The sequence below is a fragment of the Pan troglodytes genome, chromosome 7, assembly GCF_028858775.2.
Source record: "Pan troglodytes isolate AG18354 chromosome 7, NHGRI_mPanTro3-v2.0_pri, whole genome shotgun sequence".
Lineage (NCBI taxonomy): Eukaryota > Metazoa > Chordata > Mammalia > Primates > Hominidae > Pan > Pan troglodytes.
In genome coordinates this window covers 25,475,756-25,490,133 of record NC_072405.2, presented here as the reverse complement: position 1 = coordinate 25,490,133, position 14,378 = coordinate 25,475,756, and the positions used below count along the sequence as shown (strand labels likewise).

The window sequence follows — 14,378 nt, the reverse complement described above, 5'->3', positions numbered from 1 at the left end:
GAAGTGATGGGGAAGTGAACAATGACACAGGTTAAAAGGTACCGCAGTCAGTTCATTCACCTTCCCACACTGCCACCTAAGGGTGGAGTAACAGCAGGTGGTGTGTAGGCATGCCACGGAACCTATTTTTAAAAATTCTAGGGTCTCATTTCTGTTGTTCTCCTTCACTTATTTAACAGAATCTGTGAAAACTGTAAAGGCTATCAGACTGTAAGTATCTCATGAGGCCAAATTAACTGTTGATTTAGCAAAATTACTATAATGGTAAATTATTATTTTCTCTTTTTGTAATTTTGTGAGTACAGCAAGGGCATGGGAAGCTTTATAGGTATGTACTGACTTGATTTTTTTCCACCTCTCCATTCCTTGTCATCACAATCCCTTATTAAGGTCAGACAAATCAAAATCAACACTATGCCTATGATGACTACCACTCTGCTGAATATATCTGGAGTATACAGTTATCCAGAAAGGAGGGTGCTTAACATGGGTTTACCCCAAAGCAGACTCTGAGACAAGAACTTGGATGCAGTTTATTTGAGACAGGAAGGATAAAGCATTTTTTACCGGCCAGGCTGTCACTGGTTGAGGGTTGCCCCTGGAGGTATGAATGCCTTGGCACTTCTGGACTGCCTGGCTTGTGAGCTGAACGAAACTACCCAGGTAGAAGAGACCCCTCAGGCAGAGAAGAAAAGAAACACAGGTGCCTGAATGGGGAGCTGCCAGCAGGTACGGGAGATGTTCACCACAGATGCCATGAACTCAACAGGTGGGTCATGGGGATACAGGTGGGGCACTGACAGCAGCTGCAGAGGAAGTCAACAAATGAATGTAAGGAGAATTAAGAAGATGTTGGCCAGGCATGGTGGCTCGCGCCTGTAATCCCAGCACTTTGGGAGGCCAAGGCGGGCGGATCACAAGAGTTCGAGACCAGCCTGGCCAATACGGTGAAACCGACTCTACTAAAAGTACAAAAATTAGCCAGGTGAGGTTACAGGCACCTGTAGTCTGGCTACTCAGGAGGCTGAGGCAGGAGAATCGCTTGAACCCGGGAGGCGGAGGTTGCAGTGAGCCGAGATCATGCTACTGCACTCCAGCCTGGGTGACAGAGTGAGACTCTGTCTCAAAAAAAAAAAAAAAAAAAAAAGAAGAAGAAAGAAGAAGGAAGAAGAAGGAAAAAGAAGAAAGAAGGAAGAAGAAAGAAGGAAGAAGGAGAAAGAAGAAAAGAAGAAGAAGAAGGAGGGAGGAGGGAGGAGGAGGAGGAGAAGAAGAAAGGAAGAAGAAGAAAGGAAGAAGAAGAAGACGAAGAAGAAGAGGAAGAAGAAGAAGAAGAAAGAAGAAGATGACGAAGACGAAGATGAAGAAGAAGAAGAAGGAGGGAGGAGGAGGAGGAGAAGAAGAAAGGAAGAAGAAGAAAGGAAGAAGAGGAAGAAGAAGAAAGAAGAAGACGAAGACGAAGATGAAGACGAAGAAGAAGAAGAAGAAGAAGAAGAAGAAGAAGAAGAAGAAGTCTTATTAAAGACACTGGGGGAGGGGGAACACTTGCTGTAAAAAAAACCAGAAAAGAAAACTGGGGGCAGGGGGTCAAAAGAATGAGTGCAAGTATCAATTAGTATGAAGGGGGCGTTATTTACCGAGACCTTTAAGGAGAGTGCCATTCTTATACAGGTTGACTAGCCTGAACGCTTTAAAGGAGAAAATCGAGGTGGAGAAAAGAAAGAGGTATACTGGTGAAAGATACAGGATACCATAATCCTACATTCCCCTGGGAATCTTTCCTGCTGCTAAGAAAACCATTCCCTACATATATTTCACCCTATACCTACTGTGGACTTGTGGGCGTGTCTACCTTTCTGTAGAGCCATCCCTGAAAGAAAGCTTGAAGAATAAGCATTACTCACGCCCAAATCCAACCTGGCCAGCAACCTGGGCATGACTGTCACAGATATGCCTACACTGAGATGTAAAATTATAGGAAAAGGAAGGAAAATTAACCTTACTAATCAGATCTTTCAAATAATCCTCTATTAAATTACCTAATTTCGTGACTGAGAAATATTAGCAAATATTAATGAATTCTATATGGAAAATCTTATTTAAATTTATGTGTGCATTTGTATATCTGTGTAGTTGCTATTCTACTCCTTAATGTCAAATTCTGCGTAAAATAAATTGTTAAAAAGCTTTTGATGACTTAATTCTTTATAAAAACCTTCCAGTGAGGTACTATGTATAATTTACTTGTACATCTTTGTGTGTATTTCTGTGAAGTATTCTGGAATCTCTGTTTATGCACATGCACACAAACAAAATCCTTTGTTCTGAGCTAACATGCGATATTAACTTTAAGACTGTTAACCTACTGGTTTTAAAAGTATTTCATGGAAACTCCCCTAAATAAAGGCTCTTTTAAGTTAAACAAATATTAGAAAGTAAATCCAAAAGTTCCTGCCATGTCAACTCAAGTAATATTTCATGTGTGAAAAGATTTACATGGATAAGTGATTTAATTTATTAACATTTACAAGGGACACAAACTTGTTTAAATATACAGCCAACTCACCATGGACAATGATGATCCATCTTCAAAATACATCTAAAAAACAAAGCAGAACACAAAACCTAATACCCCATGAAATTTTAATGATATTAAATTATAAAGATATAAATTATGGTTAGTTCAAACAGCTGCGGCAAGTAAAATATTGCAAAATTATTTACTTATCTAAAAATTGGATAATAGCAGAAGTTCTCATCTAAAATAAACCCTATAGCCAATTCTTATAATAATATAACTTGAATTCAAAATATACATGCTTAAGATGCAAAGCAACTCATTTCCTAAAAACAATATAATGTATTAATATACAACTATCTTAGGCTAAAGAAAGAACAAAACTGCAACGGATTTACAGAAAGTCTGGATAAAACTTCTCCTTCAATATCAATCCTTATGCCAAGTCATACTGTCCTTGGAGTATATTAAATATATAACAACGTCTGACTGTCATGAAGTCAACTGAGTTATCTTTATAAAAATGGAAAACACTCATAGAAGTATTTCCTAAATTGAACTAGCCAAGTCAGAACTGCTAAAAATCACATACTTCAGGGCACCGTGAATCTGGGGGCAAATTGACACTTGACTGTGGCCTTAGGCCTCACTGGTATGAATGTCAGCGGGTTATACCAACTGCATTTCCTAAATCAAGGGCTGAGAAGCGAGAATATGGAGAAGATAATCAGGAAAACAGTGAGAAAAGAAACATAATGAAGAAAAAGACCACCAGCATGTAGATACTTTAGAAGTTAAAGGTTCTCTTACTTATCACAGACGGAGCAGTGATGGCAGCGATCTGGTTTTATAAGTTGGCATCTGTCACAGTATCGGATGGCTAAGGACAAAAAGCTCCACTTAGTCTTAGAGTTAACACTGAATTGAAAATACAATTAAATGGCTTTTATCATCTCTCCAAATTTAAATTTTAAAAAGCATATAAAATTTAAATTTGGTAAAAAAATAAGATATTTGATGCTGTTTAAATACAAAAATGGAATGACTTGCCTACAGCCACAGTTCTCTGGAGGTTTAACCAGAAGAGAGAATCTCCTAAGGAAATTTTTCTGATGCTTTTTCAATTGTCAGTAGTTATAACAAGGCTCACAAAGGGTACAAATATGTCCATGTTAATCAAAATAAATAGAATGTCTCCCTCAGTTAAACCAATTTATTTCTTGTACCCTGTTATTTATCAAAAAAAGTTTTAAACTGAACTAGGAATAACGACACCAGGTTTTTGCACCTTTTACTGTCACTAACTAGCTCTGGAAACTCAGCAATGATTTATTTCTAGGGGGCTTAAATTTCTGCAGTGTTTGTTTAGACTTACAGGGTAAATATACCTAAACATATATAAGCACATCTCTGTCTTTGTAGGGTAAAACTAAGGTCACAATATTAACCAGGAAAACCTTATGTGTGAGACTTACAGTCAGATTCAATTATGATTCTAAAGTGAGTCAGAAACAAATATAAGTAATATAAAAACCTCTTTTTTTTTTTTTCTGAGACGAAATGTCACTGTCGCCTAGGCTGGAGTGCAGTGGTGTCATCTCAGCTCACTGTAGCCTCTGCCTCCTGAGTTCAAGCAATTCTCCCACCTCAGCCTCGTGAGCTGAGTAGCTGGGACTACAGGCATGCGCCACCACGCCCAGGCTAATTTTTTTGTATTTTTAGTAGAGATGGGGTTTCACCATGTTGGCCACGCTGGTCTCAAACTCCTGACCTCAGGTGATCCACCTGCCTCGGCCTCCCAAAGTGCTGAGATTACACGTGTATGAATCACCACACAGAGTCACAAATCTTAATGAGTTTTTCCTGTTTTTTTTTTTTTTTTAACATTTTTTATTTATTTTATTTTTTAGAGACAGGGTCTCACTCTGTCACCCAGGCGGCAGTGCAGTGGTGCAACCACAGCTCACTGCAACTTCTAACTCCTGGGCTCAAGCAATCCTCCATCTCAGGCTCCCGAGTTGCTGGGATTATAGGCACAAGCCACTGTGTCTGTTCATTAATGAGATATTTTATATATTTTTTTCATACTAAGTCTTTGAAACCAGTGTGTATTTAATGCTTAGAGCACCTGTCAGTTTGAACTGGCCATACTTCAAGCACTCAACAGCCACATGGGGCTAGCGGCTACCATAATGGACAGCACAGGTCTGAAGTCACAGAAGCTCTGGGCAAGTCTTGGTGGGTAAGCATCACTAGTCCATGTACATCAGTTTTAAGATAACTGTTTAACTGGATAGTTGTCAAATTACCTTAAAATATATCCCAAGTAAGAGATTTGTTAATTTATTGCATTTGTAAGAAAATTTTAAAGATAGATAAAAAATTATACCAATACCTAAATGAAATTTTACATCACCTATATGACTGTTCTAAGTTTACGAAAAAATACATGTAAAAGTATTCATTTTATATTCATTACAGATACTGCTGCCTTAAATTAAATATGAATAGGAAAGTCTACAATTAAAACCTTAAACATGAGTACTACTATAAATCAAGATTTCAGCAGTTCCCACATCTTCACTGAGTCATAACTAAGTAGGCAGAACAGGATTAAAGTCAGTTGTGATTTCCTTGAGATCTCTTTGCCACAGTGCTATTCATGTTTCCATTCTGTTTTATGGAATCACACAGGAAAGATTTAACAGCAATCCAAGAAATAACACAGCATTCTGAAATGAGTGTTTTACCATTTCAAGTACATAAACACACTTTCTTACAGTCACCTTAATGATGTTATTTGCATACCATTGCAAAGCACTCATTATCAACATTTACCTCCAGACATGGTCCTGGTATAGATGGGAAGATCCTTGGCTGCTCGCCTAAGAACTTCCTGATGGGCTTCTCCTCTTGGCTCTCTCTCCAACAAATCTTTCTCTGCATAAGAGAGATGGAACTGTGGAATACATTTAAATCTTAATCAGTATTTTCAAAGAAATTATAACATATTGGTCTTCTCTACCATACCCGGAAAAGGGTATTTATAAAATATTAATGGTATATTGTACATTCAAAGAGACAATAGAATTTGAAATCTGGGCAAGTCTGTTCACCTCACAGGTCATTCATTTATGCATCTAGAAAAAGGGTACAATAATCATCATCATAATACAACTATACCTACTTCCTCTGGTTTTTGTGTAACTCAAAAGGAACAGAGTACATAAAAATGCTTATAAACCATAGAGTTCCAACAAAATATGAGTTATATTGACAGATAAGATGGCCCAATGAATAAACACAACTCAATGAATAAATTTTTCATTTAGATCATTAAGAACAAATGTAGAAAATCCATTAAGCATATTTTCTTATCTAAGTGAGTTTTAACTTAGGGATAATCCTTACATAAACTCTCCCCCAGCACTTCTAAAGGGTCTAATTATTTATTTTACTTCTTATACTGACAATTTTGCCCAGCTAATTTTAAAATATTTGAGAAAAAGAAAATTTGGGCTGCTGTTTAATAATATGTATATAAATACATATCTTCCACACAGACACACATACACCTGTATAAATTTCTATAAATGTGCGCCAGGAGACATGTACAAGAAAAATCTCAGTATCATTGTTTGAAATACAAAAAAACTAAACACAACTCAAATGTCCATCAAAAGGATGATGGATAAATTGGAGTATGATATATCCAAATAATGGAATAGTACCGGCATTTAACAATTAATAAACTATAGCTGTGTATAGCAAAGGAAAGAACCTCAGTATACTGAACAACATTAAACAATCTTATAGAACATATATACAATGATTCATTCATATAATTTTAAAACCAGCAAGCTAAACAACATATACACTGTTGTTGAGAGATACATGTACATGTGATACAATTATAAAGAAAAAAGAATAATAGAAATGCAGGATAGTTGTTACGTTTTCAGGAATAAAGGGAAACAGCTGGGAGATGCACAGCAGAGATGGAAAATATGAACAATGTTTGACATACTGGCTCGGTGGCTGCTTAGGTGTTTTCACTTAATTATTCTTTAAGTAGTGCATTATATATACGTTCTTATATATTTTGTATACATATATTTATATATTTTGTATATATACAAAAATATGTGTAAAATATTTTACAATTTAAAAAACTTTAAAAGTGATATGTCAGTGAAAGAATCTACTATAAAGACAGAGGCACACATATGTTTATTGCGGCACTGTTCACAATAGCGAAGGCTTGGAATCAACCCAAATGCCCATCAATGATAGACTGGATAAAGAACATGTGGCACATACATACCACGGAATACTATGAAGCCATAAAAAAGGATGAGTTCATGTCCTTTGCAGGGACGTGGATGAAGTTGGAAACCACCATTCTCAGCAAACTAACACAGGAACAGAAAACGAAACACTGCATGTTCTCACTCATAAGTGGGAGTGGAACAGTGAGAACACATGGACACAGGGAGGGGAACATCACACACCAAGGCCTGTCGGGGGGTGGGGATCTAGGGGAGGGACAGCACTAGGATAAATACCTAATGTAGATGATGGGGTTGATAGGTGCAGCAAATCACCATGGCACGTGTATACCTATGTAACAAACCTCCACATTCTGGACATGTACCCCAGAGCTTAACGTATAATAAAAAAAATGCTAATAAGCCATTGATGGACTATTACATTTAAAAAATGGGAACAGGTACACTCTGAATACCAAAAAACACTAAAAGGTTTTTGACTGCAGTCTTTGGATCCGTGATGGCATCTGTGGACCCGGCCAGGGCCTGAGCAAACTCTCTACCCTGAAGGGAAGGACCCAAGCCTGGCTGACTTTGCTACTTACTGACTGCAGAGCCCTTCAGCCTTGAGCAAACGCAGATAGGGGAGGCAGGTAGTGGACATGATGGGCCTTGGGCGAGACCCAGTGCTATCCTGACTTCGGGTCTGACTGAGCACAGTCCCAGTGGTGTTGGCCACAGAGGTGCCATGTCACCCCTCCACCAGCTCCCGGCAGCTCAGCACAGAGAGAGAGAGGCTCTGTTTGTTTAGAAGAATATAAGGCAGAAGAACAAGAGTCTCTGCCTGGTAATCCAGAGAATTCTTCCAAATCTTATCCAAGACCACCAAGGCAGTACACATCTACCAGTCTGTAAGAACCACAGTATTACTGGGATTGGGGTATCTCCTAATGCAGATGCAGCTTAGATCACAACACCTAACCTGGAAAGCCTTCCCAAGGAGGACAAATACTAAAATGTATACGGAATCACAAAAGACACAGAGTAGCCAAAACTATCCTCAGTAAAAAGAACAAAACTGGAAGACTCACATTACCTGACTTCATATTATACTACAGAGTTTAGTGTAGGGGAGTAACCTAAATAGCACGGTACTGGCATAAGACTAGCATTTGTACATAGTAACCAAAATAGCATGGTACTGGCATACATAGACCAATGGAAAAGAACAGAGAGCCCAGAAACAAATCCTTACATCTACAGTAAACTCATTTTCAACACAGATGCCAAGAACATACACTGGGGAAAGGGCAGTCTCTTCAGTAAGCGCTGCTGGGGAAACTAGATATCCATATGCAGAAGAATGAAATGAGGCGCATATCTCTTGCCATACGCAAAAATCAAAATGGATTAAAGACTTAAATCTAAGACCTCAAATTATGAAACCAGTAAAAGAAAACGTTGAGGAAACTCTCCAAAGCATTGGTGTAGGCAAGGATTTCTTGAATCATACCCCACAAGCACAGGAAACCAAAGCAAAAGTGGACAAATGGGATCACATCAAGTTAAAAGGCTTTTGCACAGCAAAGGAAACAATCAACCAAGAGAAGAGACAACCCACAGAATGGGAGAAAGTATTTGGCAACTCCCCATTTGATAAAGGATTAATATCCAGAATGTATAAGGAGCTCAAACAACTCTATAGGAAAAAATCTAATAATCCAATTTAAAAATGAGCAAAAGATCTGAACAGACATTTCTCAAAAGAAGACACACAAAGGGCAAACAGGTATATGAAGATGTGCTCAACATCCATGGTCATCAGAGACATGCAAATCAAAACTACAATGAGTTATCATTCGCACCCCAGTTCAAATAACTTTTATCCTAAAGACAGGCAAAGGGCAGGTGCAGTGGCTTATGCTTATAATCCCAGCACTTTTGGAGGCCAAGGCGGGAGGATCATTTGAGCCCAGGAGTTTGAGGCCAGCCTAGGCAACATAGTGAAATCTCATCTCTACAAAAAATTTAAAAAAATTAGATAGGCGTGGTGATGCATGCCTGTAGTCACAGCTACTTAGGGGGCTGAGGTGGGACTATTGCTCGAACCCAGGAAGTCAAAGCTGCAGTGAGCTGTGATTGCAGCACTGCACACCAGCCTGGCCAACGGAGCAAGACCTTATCTCAAAAAATACTAACAAAGTAAAATAAAGGCAATAACAAATGCTGGTGAGATGGTGGAGAAAAGGGAACCCTTGTATACTGTTGGTGAGAATGTAAATTAGTACTACTACGATGGGTTTCTCAAAAAACTAAAAATAGAGCTACCATATGACCCAGCAATTCTACTGTGAGTATATACCCAAAAGAAAGGAAACAAGTATGTTAAAGAGATAATCTGCACTCCCATGTTTATTGCAGCACTACTCAAAATAGCCAAGATTTGAAAGGAAACTCAGTGTCCATCATCGGATGAATGGATAATGAAAATGCGGTGTTTAGTTACACAATGGAATATATTCAGCCACAAAACAAAGAATGAGATTCCATCATTTGCAACAACATGAATGGAACTCGCGGTCATTATGTTAAGTAAAATAAGCAGGGCAGAGAAAGACAAACTTTGCATGTTCTCACTTACTTGTGGGAGCTAAAAATTAAAACAACTAAACTCATAGAGATAGAGAATAAAAGGATGGCAACCAGAGGCTAGGAAGGGTAGTAGGGAACTTGGACATAAGTGGGGAAAGTTAATGGTACCAAAACCAAAAAAGTTAGAAAGAATGAATAAGGCTGGGCGCAGTGGCTTATGCCTGTAATCTCAGCACTTTGGGAGGCCAAGGCGAGTGGATCACTTGAGGTCAGGAGTTTGATACCAGCCTGGCCAACATGGCGAAACCCCATCTCTATTAAAAATACAAAAATTTGGGCCGGGTGCCATGGCTCATGCCTGTAATCCCAGCAGTTTGGGAGGCCGAGGCGGGCGGATCACGAGGTCAGGAGTTTGAGACCAGCCTGGCCAACATGGTGAAACTTCATCTCTACTAAAACTACAAAAAATAGCCGGGCTTGGTGGCGGGCACTTGTAATCCCAGCTACTTGGGAGGCTGAGGCAGGAGAATCCCTTGAAATCAGAAGGCAGAGGTTGCAGTGAGCCAAGATTATGCCATTGCACTCCAGCCTGGGTGACAGAGTGAAACTCCATCTCAAAAAAAAAAAAAAAAAAAAAAAAGAATGAATAAGACCTAGTATTTGACAGCACAATAGGGTGGCTACAATCAATGATAATTTAATTGTACATTTTAAAATAACTAAGAGTATAATAGGATTTTTTGCTATGCACCAAATGCTTGTGGTGATTGATACCCAATTTACCCTGATGTGATTATTACACATTGCATGACTGTATCAAAATACCTCAGGTACCCCATAAATATATATACCTATTAGGTACTCACAAGTTTTTTTTTAACTACAAAGAAATTCAGAATGTAAAGTGCCTGAATTGGTGTAATGGATTTTTCTCTTTTTTCTTTTTGCCTAGTCTTCATTTTCAAAATATAATTTAGTGCAGTTGTATTACTTTTATATTGAGAAAATCTTACCAATGAAAAACTATTATCACTTTAACAATCTTGCTATGAAAAGGGCAAATTTTAATTCACATGTTCTCAGTTCAGGATCCACATTTTACAAGCGAGAGGTCTCTAACAGCTGATCAATTAAAAGAATAGCCCAAGACCTTGTGTTTTATAAAGGGAATATTCTAAGGTTCTTAACCACCAGACAAGGGCTCTTTCTTCCTAACAGTGGTCTCCAAACTCTTTTCATCATGTTCCCCTAACCGTAAAAAATTACGTGAGATCACACTGCTAACAGATGAGTATTTATTGGTATACATTCTTTTTTTTTCTTTTTTTTTTTGAGACAGAGTGTCGATCTGTCACCCAGGCTGCAGTGCAGTGGTGCGATCTCGGCTCACTGCAACCTCCGCCTCCCAGGTTCAAGTGTATTGGTATATATTTTATCAGCTAATATCTTATGTACCTCATATACAAAACTTTAAAAAATACAAATATTAAATGAATAATATGTAAAAAAATTTTTGCTATGTTTTCCCCCATGCTTCAATTGAAGTCCTGGGCACTCCCACCCATTGTGCTTGCTCTCCATACTAGAGCATGGTGTAGTGAAAAGAAAGTGTCCTTAAGGGTTGAAAGGACTTTTGGTTGAACCTTAGCTCTCCCACACAGTAGCACTAGATACCTTAATTGTTTCATGTTCAAAGCCAGTGGCTCCAACTGTAAAATAGTAAAAAATAATATCTATCTCACACAGTTGTATGAGTAAGGTACGTCTTTTGTAGAAAAATCACACAACGAAGCCTGATACCATTACAATGTCACTGTCATTGATTTGACTGCTCCTTCAATGCTGTGTTCTTTCTTCCGTGTGTTTCATATCCTTTTGCCACTCTGTCCAATCCACTATTTCAAACCTTCTCTACTCTCCCAACCCTTAATTAACCCACTTACGTCTTCACTGTTAGCCAATGATGTCATATATAATTTTAGAGAGAAGTTAGAAGTCACTTCAACTTCCTGCCAAGGCCATAAAAATAAACCTGCATCTGTATGAATAACTTCTTCCCTACTTTTAGTCACTTAAAAAGTATCTCGAGTACCTTTTATAGGTCAGACACTGCTTTAGGCACTGGTGATGAAGCAGTGAACAAAGATACATTTCATGCCCTTATGGAACCTACATTCTAACGATGGTGTATTTTCAAAAGTATTCAACAAATAAATATGCAGTGTGTTGCCATGATGGTAAATGTTATGGACAAAAATCCAGGAAGGTAAGGTGCAGGGAAAGCTGAGGGTAGTGGGGTTGCTATTCTATGTTGAGTCATCACAGACAGCCTCAATGATAAGGTACCATTTGTATAAAGACATCAAAAAAGTGAGAGATTTGCCTTGTCTTTTGAAAGGATGACTTTGGCTACTGTGTTGAAAATACACAAGAGGAGGCCAAAAAAAAAAAAATAACAAAATACCAAAAAAAAAAAACCAACAAAAAGAAACCTGTTAAGAGGCTACTGCAAATCTATAAATGAGAGAGGATGGTGGCTTGGACCGGGGTGGGAGCAGGGAGCAGTGCGGCACATGAGTTCACAATGTGGCCATACTCTGAGGGTGAGGGTATAGAATTTTCTGATTGACTAGATGTGGCGTCCGAGAGAAAAAGAGTGGCCAAGGATGACACCAATGTTTCTGGCCTGAACAGAAGAGTGAAACTGTCATTACTGACGTAAGAAAACTTTAGGACTAGAAGAACTGGGGAATTAAATGAGAAATCAGAAGTTTGTTTTCAGTTTTGTTGAACCTGAAATTTCTATTAGATGTCAAATAGGGAGCTGGAAATGTGTCGGGCGTTTATTAGCAAGCACCAGGCTAATATATTAATCTGAGAGCTGCGGCACTGGGGTGACACATAAAGTCACAGAACTCAATGAAATCCACGAGGGAATAAATGCAGGTATATAAGAAGAGAAGTCCAGGGATTAAGCTCTGGAACATTCCAATGCTTTGGCAGTCTAGGAGCTGAAGAGGAAACAGCAAAGGAGACCTAGAAGGAGCTGCCAGTATGAATGGAAAATAAATATATTATTTCCATGAGAAAGGGGTAAGAATATTTTGGAAAGGAAATAATGCCATGTTGTATACAGGAAACTATGTGTAGTTAAGAACTACTAGAGTACAAAGTATAAAGTCAGAAATTGAGACAAGAGCTGCTATTGCTGGGCAGAAGAGACTGAGCCTTCCCCTGTGGGATATATGGAATCACAATAGATACAAGCAGTAGAGGGAAGGCATTACATTGCTTTTTAGGAGGACCACTCCAGCTTCAGGGTATTGGATGAAGTTTTGTGGGGTTCTGGGAAGGAAAGGTAGGCCAGGCTGTAAACAGAAAACCTTAAGATGGTTTTCCAGTATGATCAGACAAACATTGCAAAAAGTAGATGATAGGCCATCAGGCATACAACTAAAATGAGAGAAACATAATTATCATTATAATATGCAAGTACAGACTAAAATTGTGGCATTCACAAATGATCTGCTTGTTTTAAAATAACCAAATTACCAGGAGAAGAATACAATGTCTCAGACAAGGGAGATGATGAAGACCCAGAATTAGAGCAGTGATAAACTGCCCATTAACCGACATAAGAAACAGATGACTCACAGTCTGGGGAAGGAGAAGGTGATGACGTCTGTTTTTGATGTTTTGTATTTGAGGTGTTGGTGGAATTATCAAGAAGCTATGCTTGGCAGGGGGATACATAAGTTTGAAATTTAAGGGGGAGTTTAGAACTCAAAACAGATTTGGGAGTTATCAAAACAGAGGTTGTATGTAAACTACCAGAGTGGATGAGACTACCTATGATAGAAGTCAGTATTTTTCTTCAAACCTACCACTAAGGACAGGATGAGGGTAAGAGAGATGATGGAAAAGAAGCAAATATGGTAGGAGGATGGAAAAAAAAAGACTGGGATAGAAAAAGAAGTGGAGAATAGACGAAAAACAGGCAATAGATAGAGCATTCTAAGCCAGGCATACCATTAATTCTGTGCAAACATCTGTGGTTTTTACCATCCTCTCCCAAGCCAGATAGCATATTTATTGGCTTTTTTGACCAAAGTTGCATTTCAAACTGATTACTTCAGTAAACAGTCTACAGTGATGCTTTTTTTTTTAAACTTGGCTTACTAAAACTACACTGTTATTAGAGTTAGCAAAGTATATTTTTATTCAACAATGTACTGGGCTATACGCCAAGGATACAAAAATGAGTAAGACACAATTCTTTGCTCCAAGAACGTTTAACCAGGATGCATGATCCAGAAACAAACAGAATGATCTTTTCAACATGCAAATTTGATCCATCACTCTACTTAAAACCCTCTGAAGCAGAGATTGCTAGTTGTCTCTCAGTAACCATATTTCTCTTCTTCTCTCATGTTTAACATGGTCATCGAGAAGAAAGGCTACACTCCCCACTTCCTTGTGGGTAGATGTGGCCATATAACCAACTTCTAAATGTAAGTGGAAATGACGTCAGCAATGTCTAGAAAGTGTTCTTGAAGAGAAGGACATTTACTTCTCTTTCCTACTTTCTTCGGTCTGCTGGCTACAATGTAGATGTGATGGTTGGAACTGCAGAGTCCCCCTTAGACCAAGAGGGGACCTTGGAAATGGAGGCTACACATGGCAGAGAAACAAGATAGAAGGAGTGTGGGCACCTGGAAGCTGTGGACTAGCTACAGACTTCTTGAATGCAGAGAAGATTAGCTAAGCCATTATTTTGTTGTTGTTGTTGTTTCTGGTGGCTGACAACTAACTAATACACCTTTAATATGATAATTATCATAGAATTATGTCTACCTTCTAGCTCTATTTTATTATCTATCTTTGTCTACCTATCCATCCATCCTGATGTCTGACTCTAAAGTGGAAATGGAATTCATAACAGATTCAATACAGAAAATGCAGTGCTTATCTGGTGAAAACAATAATATTTCCAGGTGAAAATT

The 14,378-nt window shown here is 38.4% G+C and overlaps 1 protein-coding gene across 3 annotated transcripts in view; it reads right to left on the bottom strand.

Moving 5' to 3' along the window:
• Nucleotides 1–14,378, bottom strand: part of ZDHHC2 (zinc finger DHHC-type palmitoyltransferase 2) — a 68,100-nt gene that overhangs the window by 21,821 nt on the left and 31,901 nt on the right. For 2 of the 3 annotated variants that reach the window (XM_519614.9, XM_024345000.3), the window contains exons 4-6: nucleotides 5,354–5,474; nucleotides 3,326–3,395; nucleotides 2,564–2,596 (exon numbers count right to left, since the gene is read on the bottom strand). In XM_519614.9, the coding sequence (XP_519614.3) occupies nucleotides 2,564–2,596; nucleotides 3,326–3,395; nucleotides 5,354–5,474 (224 nt within the window). Of the gene's footprint in view, nucleotides 1–2,563; nucleotides 2,597–3,325; nucleotides 3,396–5,353; nucleotides 5,475–11,049; nucleotides 11,085–14,378 lie in introns of all 3 variants that reach the window. The other variant, XM_063816185.1, reaches the window with a different exon arrangement.